This window comes from Nesoenas mayeri (genome assembly GCF_963082525.1).
Source record: "Nesoenas mayeri genome assembly, chromosome: 1".
Lineage (NCBI taxonomy): Eukaryota > Metazoa > Chordata > Aves > Columbiformes > Columbidae > Nesoenas > Nesoenas mayeri.
The window spans coordinates 157,170,660-157,188,323 of NC_137541.1; the positions used below are offsets into that span (position 1 = coordinate 157,170,660).

General features: G+C 37.8%; 1 protein-coding gene across 2 annotated transcripts in view; it reads left to right on the forward strand.

Annotated features, from left to right (window-relative positions):
• NALCN (sodium leak channel, non-selective) overlaps positions 1-17,664 on the forward strand; it is a gene marked incomplete at both ends in the record, with an annotated part of 227,752 nt that overhangs the window by 32,213 nt on the left and 177,875 nt on the right. For both annotated transcript variants that reach the window (XM_080354287.1, XM_080354288.1), the window contains one exon: positions 13,286-13,440. In XM_080354287.1, coding sequence (XP_080210413.1) covers positions 13,286-13,440 — 155 coding nt within the window. The remainder of the gene's footprint in view (positions 1-13,285; positions 13,441-17,664) is intronic.

Here is a 17,664-nt window from a genome sequence, read left to right on the forward strand (position 1 = left end):
AAACTGCTTGGAAAACATGCTCACTGAGTTGATATTAATGGCTTGTCAGAACAGAAAGAGCAGGGATCCACGTAAGTCTGTCTTGTGCTATTTGGAGGTTTCATTAATATCCTGAATGATGGCAGGTAGAATATACTTATTGTGCCGAGGATGACATGATTTTGGGAGAGACTGCAAACATTTTGGAAGGCAAGATTAGAATGAAAATGATCTTGACAAATTGAAGACGCATTCTGAAAAAATTGGATGAAAGTCAGCAGGGACAATATTCTGCACTGAGACAAGATGAGCTCTACAAACACAGCATTGTGAATGACTGTTTAGGAGGTAGTTCTTCATAAAGTTATTTGGGAACACAATGGAGGAACAGAGTGATGGAATTGTGCTCTTGTAAAATTGTATAGCTTGTAGTATCAGACAACATATATACATCAGTTGAAGAGAGTCTAAGGGAGGTGAAAAGGGAATGAACTTATATCTGTAGAGCAGAGTTGATACTGAGTGTTTGGCAGTTTTTTAGCTCAACTGAAGAGAAGTAGTAGACACATAACAGATTTTGAGTGAATAAAAGCTGTTGCACAGAGAAAAGGTGTCTGGTCTCTGTTTCTGTACTACCACTGGATTAAGAGATACTTGTATTAAAGTTCAGGAAGAAAAATTCTGATTAGATAGGACATCAGGAAAAACTGTTTAATGGTAGGGATAAAGCAGCCCTGGAGATTGTTCCTTAGAGAGGTTCTGAACTTCCCAACTGAGGATCTTTAAAACAGACTGTGGGAACTTCTCTTGGGAAAGGTAGAAATAGTCTGGGCCAGGGAACTATATTTAGCGTGCTGTTGAAGGCTCCTATCCAACCCTATTTTTCTATGATTCTCTGTGTTTCTTCCTGACATAACGAAAGTCAGGTGTCATTATCCTCAGCATCCAAAGAGCTCTTGCCCTTGCTACATCTCTTTTAAAGAGGGCCACATTGAAAGCGGGAAAGATTGGATGCAGAAATGGAACTATTGTATGTCAGGGCAGAGGTGAGAGTGAGTATGGCTTGCTCTACCCTGTTATTTTCTCTCTTTCTGTATAACTAAAGTTTGCAGTTGGGGTGAGAGCATGTTCTTGAATGTTGCACTTTCATTTTTTGTCTTGTCCCATATGACATATCCAATTCTCTCACCAAAGCGTGAGTCTTACTATCAGAGGTATTATTTTTGCTTTTCATTTTACAGTAACATAAACTATGTTCCTACTCAGTCTTTACACAGAACCACCTCCCCACCACCGCTTTTAAAGCCACTTATCTAGTCAGTCCCTCAGTCTCCCATGCTCTCTCTCTCATATAAGAAGTATTTTATATAGGTTTAAATAAATTTCCAGAAAAGCCCCCAAATCCAGCGTCACTCCTTATCTCTTTTGCATAGAACAGACTCATCAGCTGCCATTATAGTTAATGAATCATATTGTTGGTACTTGACACACATACACTACATTCTCTCTTTTCCAGTGCCTAAAATACTTAACAGATTCATAATTTACTGCCCACCCTCTCTCTTCCAGCTCCTTGTCTTCATCCCTGTCCTCCTGGCTCACCTCAAACAAGGGCTTGGCTTCCCCTCACACTCTCACCTGATGTGGGGCGCTTGCCAAGGCAGCAGGAACAAGCGTTCTTACCTCTCACAGCTTGATCTTTTAGCCTGTTGCCTCTCTTTTTTGATCTTCATGGCCACTGTCTAGGGACAGTGTTAAATCTACAATCCAGACCAATTTTTTGTAAACCTTCTACGTGGCAGGTTAATGAGAATCGCTTTTCAGCTGGTATTTGAAGAAGAAACTTTGGTTAGAGACTGTCAATGGCTAATTTAGTTTTCTCTCTCAAGCTGGGTAGGCTTGAAGGCCAGACCAATTTGGACTTCTACATTTGAGTTTCTTGGAGCTCCAGCAACATTTCAGTTCCCTTATTGACAAAATTATTTGACCTTACTTTCTACAGCTGCAGGTCTACAGCTTACAGGTCTTACAGGTCTACAGCTGCATGTTTTAAAGATATTGTTCTCTGTAATGCCCTGTCAATGAAACCCTTTAACCAGCTCAAACAGCAATCCAGTTCTGGCAGTAAGTCTTCCTGTCACCCTTGTGTACCAGTCGTGCTGTAAAATGGAGAGATCAAACTGCTTTCTCCTGGGTAAAGTGAGAGCTTTGGTGGAACAACACATTCTGTCATCAAATGCCAAGTAGTTTCCATTTGGAGTGAGCTGGATGATGTTGAAAATCTGTTCTTAGGTTCACAGTGGTAGCAGCCCCTTTCTTTTGCTATACTGAGTCGCATCTCCTGCCACTTCAGATGTTGCGTTAGTGACTGGTCTGTGTAAATGCATTTGATGACATCCTGTGTAGGGGCTTGACACTTCGCAACACAAGCTTTTAGGTGGAAATTTGTTTTGCGTGTAGTTCAGATTTGGATTCGGGGCAGTATTCTTTTATGATGCTGAGGATTACCGTGTCTTGTGCCTAAGCAGAAAGTTTGCAGAGACAGGACTGCACGGTGCAGTGGTCCAGAGAGCCAGGGAAACCTCCCCTGCTCTCTGGTTGTAGCTGACTCTGCTCTTGAGGGTGATGGGTCCCAAAATGCTTGTGAGCTTTGATGGAAGTGAATCTCAGCTGATCTTCAGGCTTCTGATTTTCAAATCCTACAGTGCAGTTTAGTGAGCTTATGTTTTCCCTATAGCTGGTAGCCAGCTATTCAGAAGGTATTTTTCTATATTTAATTCAGGTAAGTCTGATATGCAAATCCTGAACATACTTTAAAATCAAAATGCATGCAGTCTTCCTATTGTTTCATATATTTCAGTTCATGTCCTTGCAATTTAAAAGAGAACAGAGGCATTTTTCGTACTTTCTTTTAAATTCCCTAAGGAAATACTTTCTTGGATTGTAATAGATACCATAGATATGAGATCACTTCAACTTAAATTAAGTCTAATTTGATACACCTTGGTGAAACGCAGATTCATGCAAGCTAGCTAGATTTGGTTTTAACTCTTCCTGTTTATTTCCTATGTATTAGCACTTAGAGTGACAGCCTCCTCCATTGTGCAAGTGCCATTAATTCAGTTGTCTTGATCCCTGTAAAACAAATCTTGTATTAGCATACCTATATTGCAATTGCTGTTTGAGTTCTGCTCCCTCATGACTGATCGTAGCAGTCATAAAAGTGGGCTATCATGGATGTGTTATGCCATGTGGTGTTTGGTAAAATCTCAAAATAGTACTGTTCCTGCATATTACTACAAAAACAAATCCATACTGGAACTTCTGAAAATTTTCTTCTTTGAGCTTTGCTTTCTAGTGCCAGGACATACATTCCAGCACTATATGCAGCAGAGTGGTCTTCTTTTACTCATTTTTCTGTGGTTAACTTTGGTGGCTTTGTTACTCTGAAAGATAATGGCAGAGTGATTCACATTTAATTTCCTCTAATGAGATAAGAACAGGAGATTTTTCTATAGTGTAGATTATTTATTTATTTATTTATTTATTTAATTTCCTCTAGTGCCAGTAACTAGTGATCAAACCAACAGGTTGTCAAAACTGTGAAGTAACCACAACCATCCTGCTTTCGTTTGGGCAATGACAGCACTGCCTTTGTGTAAAATAAGCCATCTGCCCTGAGTAAGGAGTCATCTACTTTTGATTTTAACACCCACATTAGGAACCTGAATGCCTTGAATTCCCTCTCTGGCTAGCAGAGAGAGAAAGATGCTTCTGGAGTGTTGCTGAACCCACCGACCTCCAAACCTCTGGAGACGTGTTTCTTTCTGTCTCTGTTCATTGCCTAAAATGAGGTGGGATAAGTCACGACAGCAGGGCTGCAGCCTTTTGTCGTGCAGCTCCTTCTAGTGATTCAGCTAAGATATGCTACATCTTTGAATTTTCCCATCCCAAAATGTAAGATAAGGTTGGTGATTTAATTTGAATCTCTTAAAAATGTCTGCGCTGTGAATAGAAATAGATGGAGTGTCAAAGGCACATTTTATACACCTTAACTTAGGTCATGGATGAAGCAAAAAAAAAGCTACAATTGAAATAAAATCAAACTTTGCCTAGTATTACTGCTTCATTTAATAGGCTGTCTGATCTAATCATCCCTTATTACTGAATGTGGGTGGGAGGGGAAAGGGAGTCAGACCAGTACTTTTCTTAATTTGTTGAATAAACATGTAAACAATTTTCTTCTTGAAAAATTGACCAAAAAAGTAAGAATCTAGAAATTCTGCCCAAAGAGGCTTAAGCTTAAATACTAGAGGACTGTGAAAACTCAAAAAAACTCAATACTGAAACTGAACATAGAAAAAAATTGAACGAAAGATCTGAACTGAATGGTAAGATATAAAAATCTTTGTATCTTGGGGCAAATACACTGAAAGACAATATATTAGCAGTAGTAAAATATTATAGTATCTATATAGTGAATTTAGAATTGAAGGAAACAATTGGATCATCTAGTCAGATTTCATTTTGTTTCCTCTCTGTGAAACCATACAGCTTGGTTCTGACTCCAGCGCGTCTCCTAGGTATGTATCTATTCGCAATTAGTTGGAAGAAGAACAATTCATAAGCAAGGGAACTTTTTGTTCATATAAAAAAACATGTTTCACTGGTAAAAATGTTCCTAATTCATCATCTTAATTTGTCTAGCTTCAACTGTTAGCTTTCTATTCTTGTTATACCTTTTTTTATGCTAGATTACAGAGAACCTTAATTCCCAGTATTTTCTCTGTGTGAATCCACTTACACACACAAATTGAGGCACCTGTCAATATGCTTTTTAATAAACTAACATTATTTAGCTCTTTAAGTCTCTTAATGCAAAGCGTGTTCTCCAGTGTTCTCATTTTCTTTTTTTTTTTGTGTAATTTTCTCATTTTAAAAAATATTTTTTTAAAATATAAACAAAAATCTCGTGTGTAATATTAATCATAATTTGTATGAGTGGCACACAGGGACATTAATTCATTATTGTTCTCCTTGTACAGTCTGGGAAAGCGCTATTGATGCCTTGTCATTATATTATTGGGACAAATATGAGAGGATGCCCTATTATGTCCCCTCATCTCACACTCTCATGTAACCTCTTTATTCTGTCATATAGTATCTCCATTTTGTTTTATCCATTTATTCCAGAGGCCATAAGCTATAAGGTTTGCTTTCAGTGATCCTCCCTCTGTAACTTTGTATTTGGCTGTATTAAAGCACATTTTGATTTATTGGATCCAGGTAACTAAATGATCCTGATAACTTGTCAAACTGCCCTGTCATCATTGTTATTTATGTTTCTATCCATATTCTTGATTTTATATGTTTATCCCTCATTGATTCTGGTAGATCATGATGATGATTTCACTGGCAAGTATTTTTCTGGCATGTCAGTTTATCAGTTTTCAGCCCATTTAGCATGTGCTTTATGGATATTATATAGTGCCAATTTTTTAATCGGTCATGTTATTGAATGAATTGCTTTATGAAGTCTAAGATAGGAAATTTTATTGGACAAATCTGTAATCTTATCAAAATCATGTTAGTTTGAAGAGAATTATTTTCTCTAAATGCATCTACCTGCCATTAATTACATTAAAATTACTTACTCTTTATCAATTAGACGTTGTGTTAGCTTGCTCTTTCTTTTGTCTTGGTTGATGCCAGGCTAATCAGCCATGCTGCTTGTTTTATAAAAATTAATGACACATTAGCATTCTTCTGGAATTTCCCTGCTATTTCAAGATTTATTAAGAATTAATAGAAGAGATGAGAGATGCCCTCAGTTATTTGGGCCTCTTGATTTGAATATAATTATCCCCAGCAGATCCTATCTGATATTCTCCTCAGTTACTAATTCTTGAGTAGTGAAATCTGTGTTTGCCAAATTAAAATGTAAAATATGGAATGTTGCCAAAGCTTAAGCTTTGTGTTTGTAGTGTTCCTAAAGTCATGAGTCCTTTAAGCATGCCCTATCTTATCTTTTAATGTGATAAAAATAACAAATAGACACCAGAGACAATCTGTTACCAGAAAATTTTGAAAGCTTTATAGTTATAATTACAGATATAATTATGAGAAACATTAAATATGGATGAAGTTTTCACACTTACAGTTTAAAAGATAAAACAGATTTTGTTCTCAGATTAAAACCAGGAAACTGATTCTGTAAGCATGGTACATGATAACTTTAGACCTAAGTTTGTCTAAAAGTAAAACATAACATTTAAAAACGACCCTTGGGAATGCTAATATTGTAAAATATCAGAGGAGTAATTGTGCCTAGACATATCTGTAATCCTTAAGCCAGAGAGGTACTCTCTGAAATGTCTTTAACTGTCACCAGTGATTTTTGGGTGATATTGTTATGGGATTATCTAGAACCTGTAATGGCTCTGGCAGCAGCGTTGACTTACATTGCAATCTCTTTCTGCACAAACTAGAAGATCTGTCAGTAGAACTCAGCTACAGTCTGACTCCCTTTCACTGAAGTTAATGGTTATGTATGTGTCTGACTGCAGTGGCAGGAGAGTTAGCTGACAGTGAGTACACTTTGAAAAAATATATGCCCAATAATAATGATAAACTACTGCTGCAAATTTTAGAAGTATCAGTGTCACTGATTTATACATTAATATCTTCCTTGTTAAGCTGAGGTTATAATGTGGTAATAATTATGAAAATTATCAATAGAGGGCTTTGTGATAGAACCAAAGTACTTGAAAGTATTATAACACAGTATTATTAGTCTAACAGTTGTGCAGGAGTGGCTGTTGTCATTGTTAGGTCTTTTTGTAAAAAGAGCAGTAGTGTGAGGAAGCAATCTAGAAACCATCTGTTCATTGCACTTGTATGTTCCAAGCTTCCCATTGGAGATAATGGACTCGATTAGGTTAGCACAGGAAGAATTAAGATACAGATTTGGGAATAAAAGTCACATTTAAAAGGACAAACAAAAGGAAATTTACCTAGGTGCTTCGATTGCTTTCACAGTTACCAAGCAACAAATAAACCTTTCTCCCTTTTATTTTTTACAAAGAGTCAGATAAAAAACAAGCAGTTTTCCATCTAGGCTTCCTATATTTCAAATTCCCAGAGTCTCTGAAAACAAGTACAATTTGGAATATGAATGAGATATTTTTATCTACCTAGTGGTATCGGCAGCTGTATGGTAGTTTGCATGAACTACCTGAGCTTTTAGGAGGGCATACTCTATATAGAAAAGTTATCTAAAGTTATTAAAAACTTTTCTTCTGCACAATGTTGCTAGTGTAATGTTGTCACAGAAACCTTCATCTCATATTTTTATTAGTGCAGAATTACAGCTATTATTTACAGATAGGCCAGGAGTATCTTTTTTTTTTTCTTTTCAATTTCTGTAAATTGTCTCCTTTAAGTAAAATCTCTTGGTTGGAAAACAAGGTTCTGTGCTGCAGTTGTATGGTGGTATAGAGGAAAGCAAACTCAGGCTGGTGACTTGGATTACTGACCAGAGGAAGCTTGAAAGGCCTGATATCGTTGTCCATATGTAGGCATTTAGTGCTATGTGAAATAACTAATGTGGCCAAGACACTCGAGGATGACACAGGGCTCTCAGTTGTGGCACAGGATGTACAGAGAGACCTGTCACCTCCTGGATCAGCATCTAAAGGTGCCACGGGTTACTACCGTCAGGCATCCGGAATTGCACCGGCAATCTGTGTGAGGAAAATCACATTGAGTTACGAGTCTTGAGTATTTACATGGACTCAATTGCAGGAAGGAGCTTTGAATGCTCTAGAATGCAAAGTTTCTGTGAGTAAATAGACCTTATTCTGCTTTTGATGTGAAAATCTGTTCCTTCGTAGGATTAAATGCATTAGTAAGAAATTAGCGAGAAATAATTTAGAATTTAGTATTTGCTACCCTAGAAATTAGTATATCAGGCCTGTGAGGTTCCGTTATCATTAATTTGCCAGCGTATACATATCTTACATTTTGATTTTGGTGCTTCCAAGAAAGTTCAAAAGTATTGCTAAAATCAGGATGCTCATAACACAGCTAACTTATTTTCCCACTACTAATCCAGCTTGTAAATTACATCTCATTTCATAAAATACTGATATAATACAGAATTTAAAGCTTAAAAAAATTTCATGGGCCACAATAATTGTCTGGAATGGTGCAGTGAAGGTGTTTCATGGAAGTAGTTCACACTAGTTTTCAGAATAAAAACAAATTAATTAGGTATCATTCACCTATATAATGGAAGAGATCAGTATTAATAATGCTCGTGAGATAACTTGTCTAAAGTCAATATATTATAGAACCACAGCATTACTTCATCAGAAAATGTTTATTAAGTGATCCTGGCCCAGAATCAGTTTAATTTGAGCTTCATGAACTTCTTCTCTGCAGCATGGAGCTCTGTGCTCTCTTACCGATTTATTTTAGGTTTATTGCTGTATTCTCACAAGCTTGGGGTTTTTGCCTTGTGTTCTGCCAATATGGCAAAACAGAAGCATCTTTACAAAAGTGTATAGGAATGTAAATATAGACGTCTAAATTCATATAGCAGAAGAGGAAACTAAGAATTCTTGATATCTTGAAGAGAAATCTTTCTAGTCATCCAATCCAAGCCTATTTCTATATATTAGTACCTTCTGCACAGCAGTGTCCATTTCGCATTTAGGTTCTATGACTTTCTGAATTAATTACTTAACATTAAATCACACTTATTGAGAGTCACCTTTAAGCTCTTCAGAACTACATAACCTCTCTGTTCTCAAAGGTTTTTGTCATCCCTCAGCATGTGCTGTGTGTGATTTTGATGGCGCGGGGTTCACACAGTCCTGCAGGTCACTAATGAAAATGGATAGCAGAGAACCCAGTGCCAGTTCCTCTGAGGTCCCAGTTAATGTGTTGCTCCCTGTTTGGAAGTTGCACAGCTCTTACTTCTTTCATGATCCCCCAGCCATTTTTTATGTCTGCTATAGTATTTTTACCAAGGCAGCAGTTCTGTAGTCAATGGCTTTGCAGTGCCTGGTTTTGGCGCAGAGACAGACAGACATAGCGTTCCTGTCCACTAATACAGAAAATCCTTCAGCTCCAGCTAATTCCTTTTTAGTTACTGAGTTCTTTACCTAATTAACCATTTGGAATGTTGGGTTTTTTAGGTTTGGTTTTGTTTTGTTTTAATACCTTGTCAATAAGTATCCTTTTTAATTTTTTCTGCTATTTTCTGAATTTGGAAACTATATGAGTAGGTTGATAATTATGAATGGCTTTCTAGTGATATATTAGAAAATTAATAGAATACCAGAATTTAAAAAATCCCATTTTTTCTCCATTTCTATTTTTGGCAGAGAAAGTCAAGCTAACAGAAAATAGACAGTTAGGAACTGCCTCGAGTAATTTGTCTGTTAAGTTGCCAAAACCTCTGTTTGAAGAATGGCCCTAATGAAGAGATGGTGCTCAGAGAGAGATTGTGCTCACATGATATGCTGTTTTTAGCTGGGCCAGAGTTAATTTTCTTCACAGTAGCTGGTAGGGGGCTGGGTTTTGCATTTGTGATGAAAACAGTGTTGATAACACGGGGATGTTTGAGCTGTTGCTGAGCAGGGCTTGCACAGGGCCAAGGCCTTTTCTGCTCCTCACACCACCCCACCAGTGAGCGGGCTGGGGGTGGGCAAGAGACTGGGAGGGGACACAGCTGGGAGAGCTGACCCCAACTGGCCAGAGGGACATTCCATACTATATAAAATCAGCAATAGAATAGGGGGAAGATTGGCTAGGTGACTGCTGCTCAGGGACTGTCTGGGCATTGGTCAGTTGGTGGTGAGCAATTGTTTTCATTTGCACTGCTTTTCTTCCTCAGGTTTTATTTCTCTTTGTTATTTTCCTTTACATTAAAATAATAATTAGTATATTTAAATTATTAAACTGTTCATATCTCAACCCACAAGTTTTCTCACTTGTTCTCTTTCCCCCATCCTGCTGTGGGAGGAGTGAGTGGGTGGCTGTGTGGTGCTTCCAACACATGAGCACATCATGGCTGAAACACCAGTTTTGCTCCAGATGCCATGGAAAATAGGCACATACTGCCAAGATGTATCAGTTCAGGTTCTTGTGGTGTTCATACATATGTATACAGTCACAACATTTTTCAGGCAGTTAAAAATATGTCAGAGTAGCACTTCTATGTTTTTTGCAACCATCTTATTATTGGAGTGTTCTTATCAAGTGATGTGGAGTCAGTTATCGCCTTCCACATCCTTTGCATTCCTGTGCAGAACTAATTTCTCTGCTCACCTGTTGGGTTGATGCTGTACTCCATGCACATTGAATAATCTGTGTAGAAATATTCACTTGGTCTATTGGGATGACTTATGTCTTTCGTCATGTTTCAAGAATTTGTAATTTTATCAAGGCACTCTATTCAGTAAGATATTTAAGCACATTGCCTAATCAAAATTTTGAGATGCTTCAAACTATGATTCTATGAAACTACTTAGGTGCTGAGTCAGCATCTCAGTGGTTAGTTGTTGAGCATGACCTGTGAAGGAATAAAACTATTGAAGTCATCTTATATTGAAAATGTCTGGTGATATTCTAGCCACTTCTAGGCTAGTTGTCTAATATTGTCTAGACCGTGTAGACTAGTCTATGCTTATTTACTGTCCTGAGACAGAACCTAGTGACACTGGTCCAAAACCAGCCTATATCTGTACAGGAACTATGAGCAGAGATTCTTCCTATTTAGCCTAAATCATACTCAGTGCATGGAGACAGATTTTCTTCTTCAGAAGGATGTTTGATGTGATGCGAAAATGACCTAGGTTTAAATGAAGCACTTAAAACAAGTGCTTTACATTGTAGTGATGAAGCCAGCAATACCTTTAATAACATGACCTCACACTTCCAGCCTCTTGAATTTGAGGGATTTTCTAATGCAAACCATAATGTAAATTCACTGGCTTCCAGTAGCCAGGGTTCTGAATCTGCATGAGCCAATAAGTTAATTATCTATGAAAATATGCATAACATGTTTTCTTACGATAATTCTATTAATTATAATATGTTTTAGATGGCAGTATCATGAATCTGACATACTTAAAGCATACAACTGGGTGTGAATGAACATATTCAAGTATAAAGAATTAAGGTGCCCAGTGAATTTTTAAATCCTTGAGTGACATGTGCTGAGCAGGTTTACAAAAAGTGACATGAGTACACCTAAGCTTGTGTATCTGTCTTTCTAGTTACACACATTGCTAAATTTCAGGATATTCTTTACAACTTCAGCTCGAACCATATGTGTCCGTGTGTGCATCCATGTAGATACGTATGGCTCTCTGGTGTCATGAAGAACTGACTACAGGCTGCGTGCAACTGCAGTTATTTCTCTGCATTTATAATTGCCTAGAAGAAAATGTGTAGGAAGCTTTAGTTTCACACTGACAGATTCATAGACTAATGTATTGCTATCACATGCAGTGCATAAAAGCAAGAAAAATAAAGTAATTAAAGCTTCTGTTCAGCCAATTTAGTTGTCAAAATGCATCTGTGAGTTAGATTAAAGGAAAAGGACTTTCAGAAGAACAATAAGATACTAATTATACTAAAGGGCAGCCTGAAAACTTTCACCTTTTCTGTGGACAAGCAAGAATAATTAAATTGATGAATTTTAAAGCACTGGTCTAAAGCCTCAGGATAACAGAGTGAATGTGCAAGATTTTCTTTGTAAATTCCAGCAATTCACTTTGGATGTTTTTATATCAAAAATCTATGCTGTGACCAGGAAGTCAGAATCAGCCTGAAAAATGTATGGCAGAATGCTATCAACTATTGGTTGTTTTTTTTTTCTCAGACCAGAACTCAACATGATTAGCTTTTCAAGTCTGATTTGAAATTGCCCTAAGGCTGAACCAAAAATCAGGATTTTCATTTACTGGATGAGAGAATATAAGCAAGAAGGAAAATTGATGTTGCTTAGCTGTGTTCCTGCTCAGCACAGTGGGAGCGATGTCCTGTTGCAACCTTTCTTCTCTTTGGTTTATCCAGCTCACAGCACAAGTACCATGAATCCTCCCTTCTGCACTGTCCTGTGTTGTTTTGTAGACCCTAACAGGGACCTGCTCAGGATGGAGGGGGGGTGATTTGCTAAGGTTAAGTCTTAACCAAACCACTACTTGGGAAATGAGGTGGCCAGTGTTTGGTTTTGGCAAACGTCTGTCTATGGATTGCAGTTATTAACTGGGTCCTGCAAATGCTTAGGGAGAATCAACTGCCTGAGCTGCTTCTTACCGAAGTTCAGAAGTACTTGGATACCCATCTTTATGTGTACGTGCCACAGCCAGATTTAACAGGACAGGGAGCCACAGACTTGTCCTCCCTCTCCTTTCAGCTTCTGTATCCCTCAGCACTGGACCACGGTTCAATGTAACAGAGCATCTTCAGCAGCTCAGCTCCTGGTGTCAGAGAAGCTGGGAAGGCAAGTGATGCTCAGCCTCTGGCAACAGTGAAAAGTGGCCAACACACTGTGTAACAGTGCTGCCCCTTGTCTCATGTTCTTTCAGTTTTGCAGTGCTACATGTACCAACATAAATCAGTTTGAACCAGTTCAAACCAGTTCAGTTTTTTTCAGCTGTTCTACCAAATCGTTACTGGACTGACCTAAAAGTGAATCAGATCTGTTTCAGTCAGACCAATACGTAGATACTAATTGCACTAAACATGGAATGATTTGACTTGGTGAGTGTGCCTGTGATTGTCCATCTGTGGTGGTAACCTGGCCTGACCTGCGTACAAGGAGCTGAATACATTCTCAGGTGGCTGACGAGTCATCCACAATGATCCTTTTAAAGCCAGCTCAGGTAATGTCTGTGGAAGCCAAAGTCACAGTATTTACTGCAGTTGAACACACTTTGGATTTGCAAAGGAGCCTGAAGCAGTAAGTGTCTAAACTGCATTAAAGAGAAAAGTTGGTGCAGCTTTATGGTAAATCATCTGTGTCTTGGAGAGTCTCCATTTTTGATGGTGTCTCTAGGCATTAGTATGAAACTTCTCTGTTAGTATTCGTGCTCTCATTATGTAAGACTGAAGTCTTAGGAGATAGCTTGCCCTTTACAATAAGTGCTTAATTAATGAAAATAACATATATCAAAGAACATAGCAAAAATAATAGCTGATGTACTTTTCACTTTAGTGCTCTTCACTTTCAAGTATTTAGTTTTGCTATGGGTTGAGTTTATGTAACACCTTAATTTTGTATTTTTCACAGAAATGTAACCTGGAATAATTTAGCTATCCCAGACACCCACTGTTCCAGAGAGCTAGAAGAAGGTTACCAGTGCCCACCTGGATTTAAATGCATGGACCTTGAAGTTCTGGGACTAAGCAGGCAAGAGCTGGGCTACAGTGGCTTTAATGAGATAGGTCTGTCCTACTGATAACATCCATTTCAGTATCCGTTTAAAAATGTTTATGAAATGAATAGAACAGATAGCTCATGTCTGTGCTGAAAAGATATCAAGTGCAATCAGTATTCTGTTCAAGTAGAGCACATGCCAGAGAGAGAAGCCATGCTATTTACTTTGGAATGATGAAGTTATCATCTATTTTTACAGTACCTGGGATCCCAGGATTTAAATAACTTTAAAACAATGTCTTTATTTAAGTAGAGTCAACCGTTGATTATCACCAGTATGCAAATGCGATGACTAATTTCTGTGTTTTATTTATGATTCATTTTAGAGTATATAATTCATCCTATTGGTCTAATTTTAGTAGTAATTCCCATGCAAAAAAACCCATCCAGAATTACTTTGATAATCATCTTGGTACTAAAGAGAAACGGGGAGAGGAAATGAGATCGTGTGTTTCTGTGGTAAACTTGATCCAAACTGTGTAAGTCAGAACATCACTCAGAAAAATGACTGGGAGTCAGGCAGATTTTGCAATACAGGTGCAATTTGTGTTCTGTGAAAAACACTGCAGAGTCTCCAGGAGGATGTGTTCCCTGCTTACGGCAATGTGTCGTTTCATCCCCATGGTGCAGAACAATAATTCAGCAAAGGTGGCAAGAGCATGGGCAGTTGTGGCGAGATCCATATCCAAATGGAAAATATGCAGTTACCCTGTCAGAACATTGTGGTTATCTCACGTTTACTTAACACACAAAGGTCCAACAGGAGCCTGCAGCTGTAAATTTTCATTTCAGTACAGGTAAGGAAGTCCCTTCAAATGATAAAGCATACCTGCAGGCCGTATTCTTTCTGATGCATCTCTCTGACTCTGATAAGCTTTTTTTTCATTTTCCCTGGCTTGAGCTCCAGACTGTTATCCTGGCCCCAGCTGAACCTGAAGGTAGTAAAAAGGTTTAATGATTGAATGACTGCTGCAATCAAAAAAGTTTTTTTGAATATTGAAAGCCTTTGCAGCTGAAATCACTTCAGTTGGTTCCCAGGCTGCTGAATATACACAATGAGCCAGAGAGTTACAAGAAATAGTCTCAGAGTCCTATTACAACAAGTACTCTGTGATACCAAATACTTTCTGAACAAAACCTGCCATTTGTGTCCTGTCTTTTTTCTCATGAGAAAGGGATAAAAAACTGATTTCAACCAACCTCCATTCTGTTTCCCATGGGAGTTAGAAGCGTACCAGTTGTACCAGCACTGCTAACTGAATAGCACTGCTGATAGTACCTATCTTTTATATGCATTTTTTCTTCAGTAGATTTCAAAGGATAACCCTGTCTGATCTCTCAGACAACCTCCACATTCCAAAGTTAGTGGCATTCTGCCATGCCTGGGTGAACATGAGCTGAGTTCTGACTAGAAGCTGAAAACATGAACACACAAGTTCTCTCATTGGAGATGGTTTGGCAGGGGAGTGTGGGATAGGTGTATCAGCAGGAGAATTATGCCTCAGATTGAAATCACCCTTCTTATCTTGACATTCAGAATTATTTGTGACATTGAAGGCTGTTATTCTAGCTGCCTACCTGGCCACTAGGGAAAGTAGTTGCAATGCCTTAGACAAGCTTAACTGGGTAGATGATTTGAAAGAGGCTCAGAGTGCTTAATAAAGGAGGCCAGTATGTTTTTTATGATGGAGGCAAGTTGGCAAAAATGGGTTAAATAGTTTGTCCCAGGGCGCTTGCAAAGCTGGTTGAAAAAACAGGGCTCAAACCCTGCCTCCTGAGTCACAGTCCTATACTTTATTAATATTTCTTTCTGAGTGCTGCATTTTAAAGATCAAAGGTTGCTAATAGACTTAGAAGACTTGTCATTGTTATATTGTTTTTGACTAGAAATAGATTAACCAGGGTATACCATCTCTCGGTACAGCAGCCTGAAGTTAAGTTGAATGTCCATTGAAAGCTGATTACTGAACTTCAAAATACTGGGTAAGACACAGCAGCTTTGCCACAAAATGTTAAATAAGCTTCCTCAAACTAGGAATGTTAAAAGTAGGATTATAACCAACAAATCTATCAGTATTTTATAAATCTACATTTTGTGATGCACCTTTGTATGTAGTTTACAGGTAAGTAATTCAGTAGATCTTTTCTGTGTAATTATGCTGTTTTGTTGTATACATTCATTGCTACTTTACTTGCAGATATTATTACACAGCCTGTCCTGTTGGTTCCTGAAATCTATCATTACAAAAATCACAAGAGCGTAGCAATTTGGCAGCTACTGTGTAATTAGTAGCACTTAATTTGCAGTATATGAGTACAAGCTATGCATATTTGAATTTGATAATTTCTGTTATTTTTCTGCTCTTTAAAGAAAAAAATAAGTTTTTTTATAATTTTATTACTGGGTGAAGACCTAAAACTGCCCTAATTGGATAAAAATTACTAGAGTTTTTTATACTGTGGGGGCAATGCCAAGTAGTTAGATTCTTATTTGGAAAACCCCTTAATTGTGGCCATACCCTGTTCGCATTTTTATAAATGACTTTGACTTTAAAAGGATGAAAATTGGAAAGATGATAGTCTAAGTTTTGGTACTTGACAATGTATTTATTTTCCAAGTTTTCTATTTTTAGGTTTGAGGTGTTCTGTTTATCTGTTTTATGTATGTTTCTATGCAAGTATGTATGTTTTGTTTAAGGAAGAACATAGTTATACACGACTGATAAGTAAGGCTTGAAATGGTCTTGTCAGGGTAATCTAGGCCATCCCCTTCTGATCTGAAGCAAATTTCACAATGTTTCCAGGCAATCTATTGCACTGCTTCATTGTATGTACTCTTTGGAAGATTTTCCTGAAATATAACCTGAATCTTTCTTCTATGCAATGTAAGACCATGATTTCTTACCTTATTCACTACTGACATAGAAAAGAAACTTTTAAAAAAAGCTTTTCTGCATCTTTCGAGACTATCATTATGCCTCTTCTACCCTCTATGGCCCTGCTGGACCGTGTAGCTCCAAATGTCTCAGTCTTTTGCTATAGGACTTACATTTTGTACCTGAAGTTATTCTTCTTGTCCCTCTCTAGACTTTCTCCAGCTGATTCACCTTTTTGTTGAAGTGCAGTACTGGCAGAATACCCCAGTAGAGCCATTACTTTATGTGGTTTTAAGCTTTATTAGTGTCTCCACATCCCAGTGAGATATTTTCCATTTTCAGAACAGCATGTTGTGGGTGATTCATGCGTTTTTCTCATTTGTTACAGCTCTCATGTCCTTTTGGAAGAGCTGCCATCACTGTTTCCCATCCTTTACTTGTTTATTATTTCTTTATAAATGTAGACTCTTGCATTTGTCTCTGTTGAATAGCATACTTCACTTTTTTTTCTCCTGACTATTTTTTCAATTTGCAAAGACCTTCTGGAGTTTTAGTTCTTTCCTCTTGAATACTTAGCTTACTTTTATCTGAAATTTGATGAGTATAATTGATTTTCTATTAATATCAACCTGGTCAAGAGTGAAAAGTAAGTAGAACTAGACCAAGATCAGACTCTGTTGGAACCTCATTTGGCAGTCTGCTTTTCTGACAATGTTTCCTTAATAGCTGCTCATAAGGCACTTAACAAACGGTTTTGCCCCCATCAGCGAGTGGTTTCACCTGGCCATATTTCTGTGTGTTGTCATAGTGAGACAATATTAAAAACCTTTTAAAATCAGGATGAGGACCATCAGGTGCTTCTACTCTCTTCTGCATTTGTACAGCAATAATACAATAAAATTTGAGCAACCTGATCTAGTTGAAGATGTCCCTGCTCATTGCAGGGGGGTTGGACTAGATGAGCTTTGAAGGTCCCTTCCAACCCAAACTATTCTATGGTTCTATGATTTGTGCCATAGGTTCTCCAGTGCCTGCATCCTTTCAATATGTATTAATAATATGATACACCAGAAGTTAGTGAAGGTAGTTTTTCAAACGGGGGCCACATCAGCATATATCTACAGCTCATGCCTCTGTTCTTCAACCTACATATTTCTAGACTGGATGTAGAATGAAATTCGCACCAGTCACTTTTGCCAGCATTACCAGTGTAATTTCTAACAAGAGTGACATTACTAAAAGCCAGGGCAGTTCTGTCTGGCTGTAGCTCTAGGAAAGCTGTAAGAAACAGTCACAGAGGTTTATGTTAGAACAGTTTGTGAAACTGGAGAATTAATGAAACATTGAGTGGAGAAC